At 43.8% G+C, this 20,361-nt stretch overlaps 1 protein-coding gene across 5 annotated transcripts; it reads left to right on the top strand.

The window, feature by feature from the left end:
• Nucleotides 1–6,549: 6,549 nt before the first annotated feature.
• Nucleotides 6,550–18,981, top strand: LOC149340402 (phospholipase A2 LaPLA2-1-like). 5 transcript variants are annotated; one of them, XM_089551237.1, is made up of 7 exons: nucleotides 6,550–6,628; nucleotides 7,444–7,597; nucleotides 10,533–10,643; nucleotides 12,496–12,668; nucleotides 13,808–13,967; nucleotides 14,693–14,842; nucleotides 18,752–18,981. In XM_089551237.1, the coding sequence occupies exons 2-7, from the start codon at nucleotides 7,446–7,448 to the stop codon at nucleotides 18,891–18,893; spliced, it is 888 nt and encodes a 295-aa protein (XP_089407363.1). In that variant the 5' UTR covers nucleotides 6,550–6,628; nucleotides 7,444–7,445; the 3' UTR covers nucleotides 18,894–18,981. The 5 variants fall into 5 exon arrangements, with proteins under 5 accessions (XP_089407363.1, XP_089407365.1, XP_089407364.1 ...); XM_089551239.1 differs by having other exon boundaries at nucleotides 6,602–6,724; XM_089551238.1 differs by having other exon boundaries at nucleotides 6,605–6,733.
• Nucleotides 18,982–20,361: the final 1,380 nt, after the last annotated feature.

Here is a 20,361-nt window from a genome sequence, read left to right as displayed (position 1 = left end):
GTACGCTCTCGCAAGGAGGTGTAATGTTTTACTTTTCATGCAGTAAAACGACCAAATTGCATATTGTATGGGGTATTAAAGGAACAGCTACCTTAGTGACCTTTACAAAAAATGGACCCTGAGAGAAATGCGGAATTCATTAGGAAATAATGGCTGTCTAGGCCGTGTTACCTAATTCAAAGAGAAGGTCTGCAGGTGGCACACCGATAAATCAGGCGCATGCAAGGTGATGCATGGCATTCGTTTGTCGGCACTGCTGCCGGATTTTTGGAGTCGTAATCTCTGCACACGATACGCATCTGAGCGGACAGAGGGATGTGCCATGACACGTTATTTACAGCTAACTCCCCGGTATGGCCAGAAGGAATTTTTCAGGGCTTTTGACATCTTGATGCATGGGCGTACGGTTCTATTAGATAGAGAGAGAAAAAAAAAGTCAGTGATACTGCCGTGCTGTACGGCCAATGCTAGAGCTGGCCCACCGCTGACGATTCTCTAGAAGTTGAGAGTAAGCTCCGCTTAAAATGACTTTTATAAAATCGGCTTAGACATGTTCAGTGTTGATTCATTTGACGTGAGTTGTGAAAAAAGATGAAAAGACGGGAGATGTACAAACGACAGCTGAAAAGTTTTGTTTACCCTGTAGGACCGTCAGTGATTCCTTGACTGTGCGTAGTCCACACCGACGCTTCCTTCTGACTTACCTATTTACCATTTCATTTACTTTTTATTATGGCCCGGTAGAAATATGCAGTCCCCCGTTACACCCCCTGCATCCTTCTATATTTTGTCGCCTTCTCGTGGTCTAAAGTTCATGATCTCCCGTTTATTCTTGAGGGAGGTAGTGGCGGGAGCTTTTTCTTACGCATAGTGCTTCTTGGTTTTGCTCATTGGAACTTGGGGGCGCATCGAGTTTCCTTTCCACATATTCTATTGACCTGTATAATCGTTCCTAGTACGGCCACGTATTCGATCTTTTGCTCTTATTTTCGTATCTGTCAGCCTGGTGCACTCAAAGCAGTTAGATTTGTTTTCAAATATTTTACGTATTCCTCAATAGACCTCATCACAGCATTGCGCGAGTGCAGACTTTGCAGGCTCAACAAATGCGGCCATTGAAAGCGCTGACGCAGCGCTGCAGGTCAGGGGTTCAGACACGTGCCTTGTGTACCCGCGTATCTAACCCTTAGCCTGCAAACGTGTACTACGCCGCTACACAGTGGTCTCGCCCTCTACAGCAGCGGATGTTTGTCACCTGAGGGGCCTTGGCGCAGCAGATTTTAGAGGAAAACATGCCATTTCGTTCTGAATTGTGCGTTAGTATTTATGCCCGGGTTTAGTGCGCAGCTTTCAACAAAACATCCACAATCTGCAAAACTAAAATATGTCAGCATTGTGGAAACCACAGGTGGCGTCGGAAAAGGGCGGACGGAATCCTGAAGTGTTGCCACGGTGGCTCAGTGGTTATGACGCTCGGCTGCTGACCCTAGAGACGCGGGTTCGACCGCGGCTGCGGCGGTGGAGTTTTGATGGAGGCGAAATTCCAGAGGCCCGTGTACTGTGCGATGTCGGTGCACGTTAAAGAACCCCAGGAGGTCAAAATTTCCGGAGCCCTTCAGTACGGCGCCCCTCATGGCCTGAGTCGCTTTGGGACGTTAAACCCCCATGAACAATGCACCATAAACATGGAGATGTGTTTCCCAGTTGCAACAACTAGTTATTTGCGAGTGAAACGGTTTTCGTAGGCCTGGAAATGATCACTGCCGCAAAGACAAATACCTGTTATGTGCGAAGAAGCTAGACAATTCAGTTCATGATTTGCTGATGCAAGGGGCTGCTTCAACAATGCTGTTAGCTTTTGATGAAATCTCCCGCGGTGTTTAAACTGTCGAAGGTCACTTTGGTGTACTGTACTGTACAGTCGGGAACAAATGTCTGTGGACCACGTGTTCATGAAACGAAGCCGATAGCTCTGCTATTAGCCGGCGACTGGAGATAACAGTAGTGGAGCTGAAAGTCAAAATTTTTTATCTTTCCTCTCCACAAGTGCGGTATCCAACTACCGAATAATAATAGAGCTATCGGCTTCGTTTGAGGAACACGTGGCCCATAGGCTTTTGTTCAAGACTGCCCTTCCCTGTACTCTGCTTCACTCTACTGTACTCTACTGCCCTTTACTGTACTGCACTGTACTGCCCTTTAATGTATTGTATTACAGAAGGCCGCTTTCCAGGATCTATCTAAAGAGTACGACAAAACCGTTGTTTCTTATGCGGATGCGATTACTGCAATCTACAAACCACTAAGGAAAACCACGACCATACGGCGTCTACCCTTCATACGCATGGCGTTCGAAAATAAAGTTCTTTTGAAGTCACTCACGGAAAGCGAATCCCATAGAGAAATGAAGCGTAGTTCCCCAGAGGCCGAGGCGGAACGTCTTAAAACCGGATCCAGGGCATTATTCCAAGCTTCCTGCTCTACATTTCAAAACGTGACCTTAGTCTACACGTTAGCGGCACCGAACTGTGCTTTGCATGTTTGGTGCAATTCTTCTGTAGTCCATAATATGCTTCATGAAAGTGAAAATAACTTTGACGCGTCAAGAACAATGAGGCCGAATAGAATAAAGTAGGCTGAACTGTTGTTAAAAGAACAGCCTGTGTAGATAAGGCATACATGACATCATCATTAGTGCAGGAGGGTAAACTATGTAGTTGATTTTTTTCGACCATTTAGAATATAAGATTACGGTTTCTAAAACATGCTTGAAATATCTTGCAGCGTTTGTAATTTTTTGCTGTCTTCTGGGAAAAAGTATGAAATTTCCGAAGCACTTAATAACTTTACAGCTGAAATATGTACTAATGTAGCAAGTTGGTTACACTGTTACTTTTGCTGATATGTGCTTAAACGTGCTTTAGCGCTAGTTAAAGTTAACTTGAGTTCGTTTGCTTTTTTCTCACCGCCACCGTGATACACGTTCGCACTGACTCCCAACTATTAATAGCTCCTGAAGAGGAAAAGAACAAGACGACTTTGTCCGCACTCACTAGATGGCAGCGCAGGTACTAAAAGCTGCTTGGAAGGTTAATTATACGGCACTAAACTGCTTTCCTTCGCTGCAAGGCCTGCGATTCCATGGTGCAATATTCTGGGCAAATCTTTCATTGCTGAGTTCGACGAGAATATATTGCTGCGGACAGAAGTCATTGGCATGTATAAGATATCTTTATTTGCATGGTACATGACGAAATATTAAAGATAGAGTCACATGCTTGTGTCACTGAGGAGTTACCCGGCTCTGATTTCACCGAGGCAGATTTCATATGTAGCGGGAAAGTTGTCGGCGTCAGTCGAAACTTAAATTTCAAAAATTAGCGAGATAAAGTTTTAACTGTCATCAACTGTGACTGGGTTCAAATGTCGGCATGCATGTTGTTAGATATTTACTGTCGATTTTGAAAATTTCATGCCGTCATCATCTTGAACAGCCTAACAACGGTTTACTGCATGATAAAAGGAGAAGGCTCTCCGATACACGCTCAATTAACCGTGCCCTGTACCGGCTGCGACCACCAAACCCCTCTAAGCTTTTAGATCATCCACCCACATGACTTCTAGCCACACCCTTCACAGCTTGCCTTCTCACAAAGTCCATTCCAGAACGCTACGTAATCATCAATTATCTTGCCTTAGCATTACATGCCTTCTCCACGCCTATGAATTCTTCTGGACTACAGCCAGCATGTCACTGACTTTTGTTTGTTCCCTAACTCCCTCTGATCTCTTCCTGTCTCAACATTTTACCCATATCTTCCCTCTCCGTAACACAATGCACAGACCTAAATTTAACTTTAACCCTTTTTTAGCTTCCATGTTTCTGCCCAAGTTGAGTACTAGTAAGATATAGATGTACAATAATTTTCTGCGAAATTCTTTCCTCGATAACCTACCTTTTGTTATTTCACTCTTGTTGCCCGGATTTTCGGTCACTAAATGCGGTAAGTAGATATAGCCGTGACCACTTCTCTCTCTCTCTCTTGCTACCTATCGTGAACTGTTCTTGCCTTCCTGGATCGTTGACCGTAAGTTTAGTTTTCGGGCTGATAATGTTTAGACCCATCGTTCTTTACTGTCTAGGTCATGGATTATGCTTTGCAGTTCGTCCTCCGAGTTAATTGGTTGGTTGGTTTATGCGGCGTAGTCTCAGCAACTCTTCCCCAGACATTAAAAAAACTGGCATATCTCACGTTTGTGAGACCAAAGCTTGAATACGCGTCAGCCATCTGAAACCCGTCACAATCATACCTCGCCGCAAACCTCGAAGCCATTCAAAATCGCGTAGCACGATTTATCACCTCGAACTATTCAAAACATTCCAGCGTCAACTTAATGAAAAGAGACCTTGACTTGCCATCCCTTGCATCACGCCGCATGATATCTCGTTTGTGCCTTCTTCACATATTTTATTATCACCCACGGCCCAGACAAGAGCTACTAACAACACCACTGAGACGATATTGAAGTTTAAACCACAGTCAGTCTCTAGCGCGAATTTCTGCCCACACCCTTGCAATGAATAGCTCATTTTTCCCTCATGCAATAATCTCATAAAATTTCTTATCCGAAAACATAGCCGAATGCACAGATATAACTCAATTCCGTAATAAAATAAAACTTCAGCCAACCTGAGTAGACTGCACCCTTTGTATTCTTTTGTTACTTCGTTTAGTTGCATTTCTGTGCCGTAGTGTAATTTTTGTTTCTCTTGCTCTTTCTTGTTCGCTGCTACTTCAGTTAGATGTATTTCAGCATTTTTTATTGTATTTTTGTTTTTCTTATTCTTGCTTGCTCTCGTTGTATTTTGTATATTTCTCTTCACCTTTTTCTATGTTCGAGAAATATACATCATGTTAATTCGCCTCCCCTTATGTAATGCCCTCAAGCCGGTCCTTAAGAAGAAAATAAATTAAAATAAACGTCCCAAAGCGACTCAGGCTATGAGAGACGCCGTCGTGAAGGACTTCGGAAATTGCGACCTCCTGGGGTTCTTTAACGTGCACTATTGACAAGACACTGTCATTCGCGAATCGCTGATTACTAAGGCATCCACCATTATTTTTAATCCCAAATATTTTCAATTCAGGTTTCTGAATACGACGGGTAAATAAATGAGCGGTCAGTAGCACTACAGATATCACGGGTATGGGGTAATAGCCTTATTTATTAATATTTCACTTTCTTTATGAAGGACTACGGTGGGTGTGCCGCTGATCAAGCTATCTTGCTGTATTTTTACATATAGCCCTTCGACACCTCGATTTTGCAATCTCTGCCTGACTGGTGAGGTTTCGACCGAGTGAAAGGCTTTCTCGTAATCTATAAGGGCTATACATAAGGTTGGTTGTACTCTGTGAACTTCTATATCCCCTGATTGATAGTGTGAATATGGAATGTTGTCAGAAGAGCTGCTTCTGGAGCCAGTTTACGTATCATCCATACGTTGATACACCGGCGCTTCATCGCATGCATGTGTCGTTTCCTTGTATGCAGCTAGTGCTTTCCAAAATGTGAGGTATATTGTCGAGTACCCTTTACGAAAACATGCCTGGTCATTTGGTTGATTGAAGTCTAAGGTTGTCCTTATTGTAACTGCTCCTGAATAACTGTCTTCTCTAGCCGTTTCGCATTTTCTTGTAGCTCCGTAGACTATATAACAAGCAGTAAGTTTGCCTTAGAGACACAGCTATATTTGGAATCAAGTCTCAAGCATGCTCTGTCTCCGTTGTCGACGAGATATGCCATGATCGAAAACTTCCTTGTTCATCTGCTGGAGTCTTCGGAACGTACCCGGCATCTTGACGATGTGAAATGGATGGTTTTTTGGGGCACGAGAGAAAGGAAGATAGACTTTTATCATTTTCAGCTCATCGCTTCAGGGAAGGTCTTGTTTCTGTTCAATTCTTTTTTTCCATTAGAAGTGGATAAGAAGGGATAAACCGCGTTCACCGTCAGAACCCATCCCCGACAAATCATGCTAGGAGATAATGCAAACACTTCATGCTACCAGGCATCAAAATCGTTATGAATGGGAGAACAGCCCCAGTATTTTCTGTGTTTTATTCTTCTCGCATTCCTTGAATAGTCAGTACACTGCCTTAGGCGATGATTGCTAGCATGCTGGTAAAGAAACAGATGCGTGGCACTCCGCTAAGCACAGTAGTGCGATGGTGTGTGACTAGACGCGCATGACAACACGTTTGCGTGCATACCCCTAGCCTGCACTAGGAATAAACTGTATAGTTTCGAGGTAATCCTGTATGTGACCTCTGTGGTTTGTGTGGGCTGCACGCTGTGGCCAACGTCGGCAGCAGCAACGCATGTTCGTCCGTACCCTCCACCGTACGTTGGCTGGCACCATCTGTACCAACCACAGCATACCCCATAAATGCGGCATTCGTTGACACACAAGCTAGTCAGAAAAAAAAAAAAATCTGGGCGAGCGTTACCAGCTGCTGGCACATCCGGCAGGCAGTGGTTCTGCTCGTATTAAAATCTGGTGGTTCGGCGGTAAACAGCTATATTCAGAGATAGTCAGGAAGAGGTGGCTTTTACTCAAGCATCGGTGAGATGAAATTTCCTTTTGGGGCTTCGAACTGTTCCTGAGTAGGTTGAGCGGTACGGACTTAGTGCTGCCTCCCTCCATTGTTTGTTTTCACTGGTAAAGCAGGTTTGTTTTGTAATGAGCATCTAGCGCTTTATAGGTATTGGAAAAAAGTTGCTTCTGAACCTATTGTCTTTACATATGCGACTCTTATATGGCTGCTCAAAATTAGGGCCACAGTGTGGTCTTGTAAAAAGTGAGAGGAATGGGCTTTATGAAAGATTTGGTTAAGAAAATTTGGGGCGTCCATGCACGACACAACTAAGCCGTTATGTGCAAAATACCAGGCTCCTCCAAACTAGCGACTGAACTGTTAGTGATGTTCCCTGTATGGACGGTATTTCTTCCGAACGAAGTAACAGTTGGTGAGATGCAAAGGAGCTAGTTTTCATGAAAATCAAAAGACATTCAGCAATTGCCTGTGCAAGGTTTATTCGTATATTTCTCTTGAATGTTTAGCCACGGCATTTTTTATTGTACAGACTAAGTCAATTACGTTTATGAAGGAAATCATAAATAGCCCTACCGCGGTTGCTTAGTGGTTACGGCGCTCGGCTGATAGCCCGAAAGACGCGGGTTCGATCCCGGACGCGGTGGCTGAATTTCGATGGAGGCAAAATTCTAGATGCCCGTGTACTGTGCGATGTCAGTGCACGTTAAAGAACCCCAGGTGGAGCCCTTCGCTACGGCGTCCCTCATAGCCTTAGTCGCTTTTGGACGTTAAACCCCAATAAACCAAACGAAACCAAATCATAAATAATTGTTTTTTTTTTCAGCCATGGGCCATGCATTCAGAACGCTTTTGTTTTTCTTCCTTGCTTGTTACTGCTCAAATAATGAGTATTTTGTGGCGGCAGGAGTCGCAAGCGGTTCCCAGCCGCCATTGGAGAACCAAACGCCAACTACGTCTAACGACACTTCTTTGAGCAGGTAGGTGAAACACGACCAATTGGAATGGACAACACAGCCTCTATCTGCTGTCATGTGTAGAAAACAACAGTTCTGTACCCGTAACTTTTTTTTTTAACAGAGAGAACACCTTGCTTATTCCTAGGACTTAAAAGAGGCGCTACGCGAACAACGTGGGTGTCACTGCCAACCCGGGCGATTATAATGTTCACTCTGATTAAGTCGTCATGCTTGTCTAAGCATCATCCGGCTGTTCCCCTGCAATGCTGAAGTTGGTAAAAACATCATGAACGGACAATGGGCTTTAGAATTTCTAACTGAACTCTCTAAATCAGCTTTCTAAATGCAACTTCAGTATGACGGCGAGTTGCGCTAGTTGGTACGTAGTGATTGTTAATAAGGGCGCAGAGACAGGGTACCGAGGGAGCAGACAGCACTGGCGCTGACTAACTGGTGTTTGTTAGAAAGAAGCACACAAATATGTAATCTTTCTTTTTTACTGCAAGGAGTGCATGCGCAGCACGAAAAACATACTGATTCCTCAATGAGATATTTCAGACATCAAACAGCAGCGCCCTCAGCAGTGGTCTATTTTCACTGATTCCAAAGCTGCCCTCCAAGGCTTACAAGCTGCTTTTCGCCGTGGAGCCTCTGAACAACTGATCGCAGAAATCTGACAACTGCATCACTCTGAAATCTATAAAGGACACAGTATTGTCTACTAATGGCTACCAGGACTCAGAGGCATAGCAGGCAATCACCGTGCGGATGAGAACGCGCGAACTGCTGACCACGACGGCGCTTGGGTGTCGATCCCGATTTCGAGATCAGACGCAGCGGGCAGGCTTCGGGCACTTGCGCGGAAGATCACGCTTGTTGCATGGAATTCAGGCTAATTTTCTAATTCGCGTTTAAAATCCGCGGACCCTAATCTGAATCTCCGGCTTTCATCCGGCCTACCGCGACGTGAAACAACTTCCCTCTCTCGCCTGTGGCTTGGTGTAGCTTTCAACAACCATTACACCTTCTTAACCGGTATTTCTGATAGTTCTAAATATGCCATCCGCGGGTTAGACAAGACTGCAGCTCACATTATTTGTGAATGTGAATGCCCTGCCTACAGTGCCGAAACGCAGTCTATTTGCCGTGCGGTGAAGCGCCTAGATCCACGCCCACTGACGGAAAGGAAGATTCTCGACCAGTGGCCGCGGCGATCGTCGGCGGTGAAGGCCTCCAAGGCACTGCTCCACTTCTTGAGAACTTCTGGCCTGCACAGTAGACTGTGACTTTACCTATAGGCTGCGGCTGCGACTTTACCAATAGGTTGTGACTTTACCGATAGGCTGTAACCTTACCCATAGGCTGTGACTTTACCTGCAGCAAAAAAAAAGGCTTCTTCCGCAGCGCTTTAATGAAATTATATTCGCTGTGGGCTCCAGTGCACATTTATTCTGAACAGGCGCTCTTAGGAAGACCAAAAATGACAAAATAACGCATAATAGTAGCTCAATAACAACCGATCTGTTTCAAAACACACATGCGTATTTATCATATTTGTAGAGCGTACAAATTTCATTAAGGAGGTCTGGTACTGTGTCGCCAGACTTCCGTTAATAGCGTTTTCATGATTACGGTTAGCTTTGAACAGCAAAAAATTAAATACTAAGTACAAAGGAAATTTTGCATAACGAATTTTGCAGGCGTCAGAATTGTGATAAATATCTGTGTGTTCTGTCAAAGCCACTAATATGCGTCATTTTTGTAATTTTTGTTTTTCTTAGGAGCGCTGGCTCTAAATACCTATCCAGTGGAGCCAGAAACCGTTCCGCACATACCGAAACTAACATTTCATAAAGGGCTGCAGAAAAAGCGTTTTTTTTTGTGCAGTAGCGTTTTCAAAAACATTTAGATGAAGGCAAAATTCTAGAGGCCCGTGTGCTGTGCGATATCAGTGCACGTTAAAAAACCCCAGGTGGTCGAAATTTTCGGAGCCCTTAACTACGGCGTCCCTCATAGCCTGAGTTGCTTCAAGACGCAAAACCCAGATCACCCCCCCCCCCCCAAAAAAAGAAACAAATCAAAAACTCAACAAAAACAGGCAAATGCAAAAAAAAATTGCTTTATGCAAAGCAGTTTTTGCTCATTTCACTCGTGCAAACAATTATTGCTATTTACAAAGCATATTGTTTAAACGTGAATACATTTATCTTTTTAATGAGTCAGAAGTTGTTGATGTATCTTAAGCGGAAGGACTACTGCAATCGCGAAAACATTCTAAAAAAATGGCTATTCGCATTGAAAGCATAAGGCCCCTGTCTTAAAGGTGTTTTGCCGCACAAGACTCTGTTTTTCCCTTTACTGAGCTGCTGGTGGTACTTGCCTTCGCCTTTTGCTCACACCTGATGCTATATTATATTATAACGAGAAAAAAATCACAAAGAAAAACAACGTAAACTTCAAACAGGACACAGAAAGGGAAGACGAAACATTAGCGACGAGTCTGAGTATGGCTGACGCTGAGTATGGAGTATATCCGTCTGGCGCCAACAGCTTCAGTGTGTCGTGTTCCATATCTGCGTCCTGTGTGAAGTTTGCTCTGTTTCCTACGTGATGAACAATCAACTGGCTTGACACGTGTTATTCGCGAGAAAAAATGACAAATTTATTGAGTAAACGTACTACTTCACATAGTTGTACAAAGCCGCCTGTAAAATCAGTTTCCGTGGAACTTGATTAAGGCGTTTCAATATTTAGAGACCCATTACATCTGCAAAGAAAAAGACCCATGGCTTAAAAATGGTTCGATATTAGTTATGCGCCAGTGTTTGCAATGCGTGAAGTTAAATTTTTCCGGCATATATGCCATCACTTAGAACTACTGCTGCATTAACTTTGTGCAGTTAAGTGCATATATTATTTTCTTACTCACTAAACGCAATGCTCTTTTGAATTGCAGTGTGCAGTCCCGCATTGTTACCGACATCAATTCCGGAGGCCATAGGCTTGCAGAGGTTTCTGAAGATAAAAACTCGAACAAAGTTGTCAGCTGCAATCTCCTCGGAGACGAGTGAGTGTAGCCACAATTGTGCGCACCTTGTCACACAATAATTACGAAATAACAAATCAATTGATCTTTGCTTCATTTCTACGGCGTGATGTCTTCATTATCTTTCAGCCGAAACAAAGCATGTCCAGACTGATTTTTTGCTTTTATTTAAGAAAACTAAGAGCCAGTCGACTTATTTCATTCATTGTGTGTACTGCGCGCATGCGATAAAGACGATTGTTAAAAAAAAAAAATTGGCGCCATAAGCCAGAAAGAGGAAAGAACAAAAGGGCATCCTCCTGTCAAAGGAAATGACGCAGTTCAGAGCTCGTTAATGCGCAGGGCGTATTAAAAAAAACCATAAAGACTGCCATGATGTACCGCAAGCTACTTTGAGCAAGCTTTGTAATATGGGCTCTAAAATAAATAGTAATACAGCGAAACCAGGCAAAAAAAATAAATAAGATTCAATGCTCGCAGGGCATTTTGAAGTTTAGGTACAACATACACATGAAAAAAACGCTAGATGCTGCACACCTGATCACTTGGCCCAGCCCACACACCGCGCGTGTTAACGGCACACCGTTGACATACGTACTACGATTCGCTCTGAAATAAAGGTGTGCCATGAAGCATACACTTGTCGTAAACGCGATGAACGTGTTTCCGAGCAAGAAATACGACCTCTTTCTTACACAAGGATAAGACAGAAATGAACACGCCGTCATGACTGAAAGAATGAGAAAATTTAGAGTTTAGTTCGCTTTTTCATTAAGACACGTTTAAAGGCGTTTCAGCGCCGATTGAAACTACAACAGTGTAAGAGCACATCAGCGGAGGTTAAAAGCAGTCATATATTTGAAAATTATCTAGACTTTGGTTACTGAGATACTGACAGGGCTTAAAGAACAAACTGATCAAACTAATGGCATAAAGGAAGACAGAACAGAAATGTTTGCATTGAATGAGCGTATACGAAGCCTATAGCATATTGGGTAATGAATCGAATGAATTCATAAGGAGGGTCTTGCATCGTTTCCGCTGTGTTCTTCGTGGGGTGTGAGCGGGAATGAGCTGCCCAGATTACAATGTGGAGATACGCGTCGCGGAGAGGAGCGCCATACGGTCCATTTTGAGACATTAAATGCCCCCGCAAAAACCTGTCGTATAGGAAGAAGGCTTACCGCCTGCTAAAATTCCTTCAGGACTCCGACCTATACTGCGGATGGTGACAGCAACAGTTATCTATTGTGGGTCATTTTGCGCGTGGCGACGTAGATCTGCCAGACACAAAGGATACAAGCATAAAACGCCTAGTTGATTTGTTTCACATTATGCGTTATAAAATCAAGGCACATCATAGCTCCACGTCAATTTGTAAAGAATAATTAGTTTGCCAAAGTGACATACGTGCTGCTATGTAGCAAGAAAGACATCTGCGATGTAGGACGAGCGAAGTCGGTCATTCAAAACCTCGCTATTGCGCTCTTCGACTATTCTGCGGAAGAAAAAGATATCCCTTATTTCTGTATTGTCACTTTCGTGGTATGTACCTACTGAGGTGCAGCAGTAGCTAAAAAGAATCACATTTCCGTAGAGTAAGAAATGGAAAGATTACGCCCCTGCAGCTCCTATGTAAACAGTGCGAGCTCATGGGAGATATCAAACTGATACGCCATTGGAGCTTGCTTTTACTAAAGGATAGATTACAAAAAGAAAGCACCACCGGTATCTTACTGGCATCGCTATTTTAAGCATGCAGTTACTGAACATTTAAGAAATTTACACATGCTATATGTGAATTTGCTAAGCGGAACAGAACAATGCAGAGTGACATGTATTTTTTAATAAACAAGATTTCTTCTTCTGACAGGTACCTTATTAAAATGATCTTAAAGGTCATTCCGGCGGCGCAAGTGACAAACGTGTCAACCGAAGAAATGAGCCAGTTGGTCAACACATGCATGACCCTGCAGCCAATGACAAGCGGATCTTCTTTCTTCGGCACGTTAGGCGACACATTACACAGCCTTGTTATATTCCCAGGTGAATAAGGCTGCCCTAAAAGAATATCAAGGCAGTTGGCATTCGTAGATTCAAGATGCTCTGATTTCTTTTACATAAGGTGCGCTCAGAGTTTATTTTAAAAAGCAAATACTGGGGGCCGATAACTCAATTCTAGCATTATAAAATGTATGCTTTTCGAAAGTATAAACAGTGTGCATGCACAACAAAAATATTTTTTTATCAAAAACGCTGTAGCTATATGCCATATTCGATTTTCTTAATTTCAAATGTGGCATAAGAAGCAAGAAGTCGTAAAGTCTCAGTTCACTGCTACAGCGCACGAAAGCATGGTAGATGTTCATGCATTCTGAGGTTCCGGAAAATATCATAATTAATCATCGAGAACGAATTGCTGAGGAGTGCTCATAGTGGCGCTACTACTATCTCTAAAGGCTTCAAAATGATTTAACTGAGATTTAGTTGTATGTGAAATGAAGTGTTTTTTTCATTATTGTTTCAAGAGCGAAATTACTGCAAACTGTTAGAAGGATAACGTTATTCAAAGCAAATAGGTAGGTCACAGATGATGTGGCTAGCAATTAGGCGAAGTTCGGGCAAACAACTGCTTGAAATGCACTGGAAACCGATCCGTACTTGACCACTAAGATATTAATGCAAACACAGTCCTACAAAAATGGTGGCTCCTCAAGCTTGTTTATTAAAGCTGGGATTTGAAACTGAAGTCGCAGAATGCATAATAAGTAGGAAAGGGTAGCAGATTTGTTGATCCTTTTATTGCTTCTTCTGCGAGACTCATCTGACTACAGTCCACTTTTTGGCGTTCTCCTAGATGTATGATCACTACGGAGAGCTTTAGTTTTCAGGTGCCTGAGTGTTTTCAGACACTTAAGCTTACGGCTCACTGTACCATGAAACTGGCCGGGAGCGTTGTTGAATACGTGACTTCTGACATACTTTTGATGAATTATTTGACTAATTTTGTGAGACCAAAAGTAGCAGCTCGACTTAATACTTGTTCTGAAGTAAATTCACCTTCCTGTGAATGACTTATTTCTGCAATTCCGGCTTAACCTGACATGGAGTTGTCAACGCAGCTCTCGGCCGATCTGCTTGTGGTAGCATTTGAAAATCTTGCGCACAAAGACTCCGGATTGCAGGGACAAAATGGTGCGGAGCTGGCGATGTGGCTGAGAATGACGATGATTTGGGACCGGCTGCTGGCACGGACAGATGCTGCCGCGACCACGACGATTCCGAAGGCAACATAGGACCCTTCCAGACCGAGCACAATATCACGAACTACAGATTGTACAGAATGTGAGCTCACTGCGCACACCTTGTGTAGAAATTAGCAATTAACTTTCGAGCATATGTCATAATGCACTATCAACCAGGCTTAGCTCTAAAATGGCTCTCTGAAAGTTTCCACTTGTTCAGTGCATAATTTTTTAACAGCTATCTTTTAAACGAATAATAACAGGTATTAGGTTCGAAAGGCCTTCAGACTAGATCTCAGTGTACAATACGGACAACGAAAGCCACAATAATTTTTAGTATACAGTGTCTCTTTTGAGTTCAGGCTACCAGGTGCTTGAAGAAAGCCGTAAGGTTTGTATATTTCGATATTTATAAATTTGCAGCTAATATTTATGTGTCTGTGTATTATAGACAAGAGAGGGTAAGAATTAATGTCATTTTCTACTGACATTCTGTCGGTTAGCTTAGTTTGAGTTTGATTTAGCTGGACCTACTTTCTAAAGTAGTTTGCTACGAATCCATTCAACAGCAGGCGTGTAAGATGCAAATTAATCTGATAAAATATTTTCAGTGGCCGCTATTGTTCAACGCTTTGTATATCTTGCACATTCCACTCATTTTTCAACATAATGCTTTGTTTGTTCCGGTGAGATTATATGAGAGCACCAGATAAAGTAATCTAAACTATTATATTGCACTGAGAAACTCGTCGCCTCAGAAGAAAAATAACAGAAAGCCACAAGAATTTCTGTTTAATACAAATAAGTTTCTGTCTGGTATTTCAGGACGAACTGCCCTGATGAAATGAAGTTCTACAACTGCCTCCTGAACGACAGCAGCGTTACATCCGTGGCCGTTGGAACAATATATTTCGATGTTCTGAGATCACAGTGCTTCGAATACGGTTACCCGAGAAAATGCACGAAGTACAACTTGTAAGGCTGCTATTTCTTTACGTTGTAGAGGTGGAGCTTTCTTTGACATCATTGCGTGGCAATGTGCAGCACAGTCATCAACATGTAGTAGGGGAGAGGTATATGCTTCTTGCGGGAAATTATGCAGGAAAATTATGGAGCACATAATCTTTATCTCATAAGATGTGTCATTTGCTGTGGCCGAAAGAATAAAACATAAGTACATAACCTTTAAAAGTATATCCGACTAAATAGGCCATCACCAAGTTTTACTTAATACAAAAGTTGCTCTTACGTTTGCAGCACTGTTTTGCTACTTTTAAAGGGTCCATTGATCATGTAGACAAGTTTTTGCAGTTGCCCCTGAACAGACTCATGGAGTAACCTATGATCCGTTATTAAATTCTGAGCTGATGCGAGGACAAAATGGTTGCTTCTTCATCACAGTGTTCATGGCAGAAATACCGTTTAAATGGACTCAAAAGTCCACTTTAGAAAAGTGTTTTCAAGCCTTATCGAAAAAATTATTTGGCTCGTAATGCAAAGAATATATGATAGAAAGTCGACGGTGAGGATTCAACAAGCTCAAGCCTGAGATTACACAGCCATGTTCAACGATGAGAAGAACTGGGCCTAACAGCAGTCCGAATTCGCTATTTTGCCTGATGCGCGCACTTTTGGCACCACCGAGCAGAATCTGGTAGCTTTTCAGATATAGGGGCAGAAAGACTAGTTTATTTTACGAATTTGAAAAGCTCACCGCATGAAAAAAAAAAACAGTGCCGAATTGCAAAACAACAAACAAAAAAAAACATTGCGACATGCCGAATATTTAAAGCCAAAAAATTATCGGCTAAACAACGCCAAGCTTAGTTAAAAGGTTCGGTGGGAGCCGTCATGTGTCGCAAATTTCACGCGGAAGCGGCGCCTCTCTATACTGCTGATGCTTCCTACATTCTCATCGTTGGTCAAGGCTTCCTAGCATGAGACTCGCCCGAGATGGCAGCTCAAGGTCCAACCACTTCGGTGAAACAGACGTGGTATATGCTTTAATGCGAAGTCTACAACCGCCAGCACCCCTAGCGGATCGCAGCGGATCGGAACTTCAGTCACGCGAAGGCCAGGGTGGGCTCCGTATAGTAGTTCTTGCCGTAAAAAAAAAAACAGAATAGGTAAGCTGCAGCACTGATACACAGTGTTATTACTTCTGAAGTAAAATTTTTGCTCATGCAAGGACGTGCAGTCGTGACACACTACCACACTTGTGCATATACAGCGCAGAAAACACAGAATACTCTTTAAAATTTAGTGTCGCGTACATGCCTTCCATGGCGTCAAAAAGCATACCGACCGGAACGCCGTAGCATGCCTTGTTCTGGCTGCACGAGTAGACGTGTGCCTGCCCTTACCGCGGATTACTTAAACCGACCTTATATAGCATTCGAATAACTACCATCCCTTGCTGAAAATCTGTCCGTGTGACATCCTACGACGTCACCACCATCCAGAAGGCCTGCAGCCACTGCCCGCTCACCCTTACCCTCCACCCATCTCCATCCTGAAAAAAATTGATTAAGCACCAAACAACCGATCTTCTCCGTCCTGAACCCCCCACCCACCACGAACCAGCTGACCTCCACCCTACTGAAGCTTCACCCACTCCACATTGCCCGAACATCCGCCTCCACCTTTCAAAAGGCCCCTCACTCCGCACATCCCTTCACTTTTAAACTCCAGATGTCTCCAAGCACGAAAAGCGCAGGCAGCACTGAAACACAAAAGCGATGGCGGTTTACAGTTCAAATCCCCCACGTAAAGGCGATGGTTGTGGCAGCGATATATGCAGCCAATAGTGCCGACGAAGATTTGTCGCATCACCTCGGTTGACCACCTCTGCATTTTTATGATTTTGGCTAAAGTAGGAGGCGCTATGTTATTCACGCAGGCTGAGCACGCAGAACTTATCCACGGATACAAACCTGTCTCGGTCTCGTTCAAGAGCTCTACAGGTGCCTGTACCATTACCTCGGACTGGTTAGGATAATGCTCCTAATTTCAGAGATCACAACTATCGCTACTTCAAGAATTGTTTAACTCATGCCATTTTAAACTAAGTCAGACTGTAATCCCATTGAAAATCTGTTGCATTCAGCGATTCCGGACCTTTCCTGCAGTGATTACAAGCAGCCTTTCGCAACAAAAGTAAAAAAAAAAAGATTGCTTTTTGACTCGAGAGAGATTTATCAACGTACAGCGGGAGAATAAAACGGCAGCAGCTCAAAACATCTGGCCCTTGGTGGATCACATCGGCATTGCCAGCAATAGCCTGACTTAACACAGCTGTTCGATAGGTTCACGAGGAAGCGCAGTCCGTGCATTCCATTATCAACGGCAAAACGCTTCTAAGCTGTTTCGCGTGCATGCCCGCAGCAAAACATTGGCTCCTTAAGAAATTCTTGGAAATCTGGCCCGCTGCTTCTACAGACTGGAACCTTCCCTGTGAGCGCAATTATCGGCCTTCGTTCGATGCTGCTTTGAAACAGTTCTGTGTGGCCTGCGTTCGAGGGAATTCTTTAGACATAACAGGTGTTTTGTGAGCTACTTTAAACTGATGAGTCTGTTATGTGCTCACCGTTCAGATTCAATGGAAAAGTTGAGCGCTTTGAAACTCATACTTTGAAACTCTCCCCAATTCCAAAAAACAACGTTGGTCTCTCGGGACAGCTCTGTGCCCATTAGCCTCTTGTCTGCTTACTAGGGGCCAAGGTTATGGATGCTTTGATTTTTTTGTCTTTAAATAACACAGAAATGCCACAAAAACATTACTGTATAATTCGAAAGGTGCAGGCGTGATTGAAGGCATAGAGAGGACGATCAAGTCGTGTCACCAGGCTTTTTCGAGCTGGTTTGAACTGTACTGTTACCGTCGCGGCAGCGCGCCTCGTCCGTCTTCTCAGCAATCGCTGCAGCGCTTGTCCCTCAGTGCTAGCACTAGAGGGGTTTCGCCCGCGCACACGTCAAGGTATAGCGCTGTTTTCGTGAGGGAGAATCGACGTAGATAGGGATGTGGTCATACGGACACTTTCGAGAGCGAGCGGCATTACCGCACCGCTTCCCATGCAGCAAAGGTGGGCATAGTACCTTCTCTGTTCGGATCGGACATCCATAGGTTCTACCCTTCTACAGCTTGCTTGAACTCATGAAACCTGACTTCAAGTTTTCGCGGCACCTACTACCGTTAACTGAAGCTTGCTGCTGGATTGAAGCGGGGTTGATGATGCAGAAAGGTTACATTTAAGCCTGCTAATGTGTTCTCTTCCTTTTTTCGAAACCTTCTGGTATATCCACCGGTGGCACACAGGAACATGTTTGTTGAAACCGTACGCTGAGCCCCTGCAACATCGTTTTTCCGAAAATATTCTTGCCAGGCACGACGGCGCAATAAAATGGCAAGTGCTGAGACAAGCGGAGGTCCCATTGGGCGCGGAATGGACTTTTACGTCGAAAGGTGTTGCAGCGATACGCCCTTGAATTGGCGCAGTCGTGAGGCCAATGCTCCGGAGGCCATGGTTACCGATGTGAACGGTGCCAGCGCCACTAAGCTGTCGAGTACATGTCACACCACGTGACAAGCGGAATTAGCCGTATTGTAGGAAATCAGCAGTTACCTGTATCTTGCCCTTCTTTTCTCCGATTGATAACCATTGTTATGATAGATTGCAGGCAGAACATGAGCTGAGGAGAACCGAAATTATTTGAATGACAAAAGGTTTGAGTAGACCTTTTGTCTCATTAACTTGCTATAGTTCATTTACCATAGTGATCTCGGACCACCACGGTTTCCTGTGCAATCTAATCGTGTTTCTAATGAATTAATTTTTTTACACGGAACGGAGTATTTTTTGGCTAACTGTCTAAATTTCTTTCCAGATTGCTTCTTCTTTTGCTGCAGTCGGCGTGCGAACGCTACGAGCCTGATACGTCAAAGCCGAAGGAATGGCATGTTGTGGATGATCCCAGTTTCCTTGGAGGTTTACTGCAGAAGGAGGCAAATAAAACGGCTTCAGGTTAATCCATATCAGAGAAATGGCGAGGGGACCTGACGCTAGCCGTTTGGAACACTAAAAGTGACAAGTGATTATTTGCCACAAAGAAATGTGTATGTTAAGGCGGAAGCCTTTAATGCCTCATCGTTGTAAGCAGGAGCTGTCGACAAGAAATGTCACGCTTTTCAGTTGGTCGAAACGGTCGTAACGTCACAGCGCGCGAATTTCAAACGGGGCCAATTGTACTTTGGCTACTAACCATGCAACCAATTAAAGGGATCGTATAGTGATGCTCCAAGTAAGTTTGAGTTTGGTTAATTGCTTACTTCACCAAATAGTCCAATTAACCTTTCTAGTCAGACCAGATAAATAAATAAAACCGCGTAAGAAATTGGCCGAGCTTGGGAATCGAACCCCGGTCTCCGGAGTGCGAGTCGAGCACGCTACCACTCGGCCATGCCAGCTCGATGGTTTGGAATGAACAAAGGTGCGTCTAGTGAATAGAGTGTCTTCGTTCACTCCCATCTTCCTCCCTTCCCGTTACGGCGAGGTTCAGGAGTGCACCGAGATATGCGAGACAGATACATTTCCTTTCCTCAAAAACTAATTTACTGACGAGCAAGGCGTATTTGTCCGCGTTTCAGATTGGTCCAAATTGTCGTGATGTCACCACGCGCGAATTTTGACGGGTGTCCACCGAAATATGTGAGACAGTTACTGCGCAACTTTCTTTCGTCAAATACAATTTTCGACTAGTGTCTAATGAGATATGCGAGACAGTTAATGCGTAATTTCCTTTCCTCAAATACAATTTTCATTTTCTTTACTACGGCCCCTCTTTCTTCTTTCACTCCACTTCCTCCCTTCCTGTGCAGTGCGGCTCAGGTGTCACCGAGACGACAGAGAATTACAGCGCCATTTACTTTCCTTAAAAAGCGTAGCGTTCAAAGGGCAAGGCGTCGCGCCGAACGGGTGGTGGCGTTCAATGGACTCAGTGGTAGCGCTACAACACGCTGTCGCGTTCCACTCCTAAAGGCGAAGCTTAAGCGTCATTAATTGGCAGTTAATTAATGCACCAACAAAATGTGAAGTGAACAATCGCGTAGCAGAATGCAGCACTCAGGCTTTCGCCTTTCAGCACTTTAGCCGCTAAAGTTCCTCGTAATTTTTTTACATTTAGTGAAGGCCCGGTGAGAACGCTGCACCGTCTAAACTTAAGAACCAATGCACACATTACCAGAGCATAATAAAAAACATTATACATATGCGTGCATGTTCACTTCTGTGTCATCTGTGCTTGTCACGAAAGTAAAATGCTAGGCTCTTATGTAGATGAGTGGTTAGATGTAGATGAGTGCTGGCCGCACGCTTTGATGGTTTCTGTCCGATCTGCCTTAGCTGCTCCCTGTGCTCGTGGTCTTTTCATCATCAGCAAATTGCCTCTTGAAATAGAAAAAAATAGCCGGGGTTTAACTCTGCTTAAACCGATGTGTG

The sequence above is a fragment of the Amblyomma mixtum genome, chromosome 6, assembly GCF_055824585.1.
Source record: "Amblyomma mixtum isolate Tamu chromosome 6, ASM5582458v1, whole genome shotgun sequence".
In the NCBI taxonomy this organism is placed as follows: Eukaryota; Metazoa; Arthropoda; class Arachnida; order Ixodida; family Ixodidae; genus Amblyomma; species Amblyomma mixtum.
Note: the sequence above shows the minus strand (reverse complement) of the source record. Positions and strands in the feature narration are given on the sequence as shown.

Bases quoted from the DNA above. Each gene is read 5' to 3' on its own strand.
- LOC149340402 (XM_089551237.1), top strand. From the start codon at position 7,446: ATGGGCCATGCATTCAGAACGCTTTTGTTTTTCTTCCTTGCTTGTTAC. The intron at 10,644-12,495 runs GTGAGTGTAGCC...TTCTTCTGACAG, and splicing joins TGCAATCTCCTCGGAGACGA to GTACCTTATTAAAATGATCT. The intron at 14,843-18,751 runs GTAAGGCTGCTA...ATTTCTTTCCAG, and splicing joins AAATGCACGAAGTACAACTT to ATTGCTTCTTCTTTTGCTGC.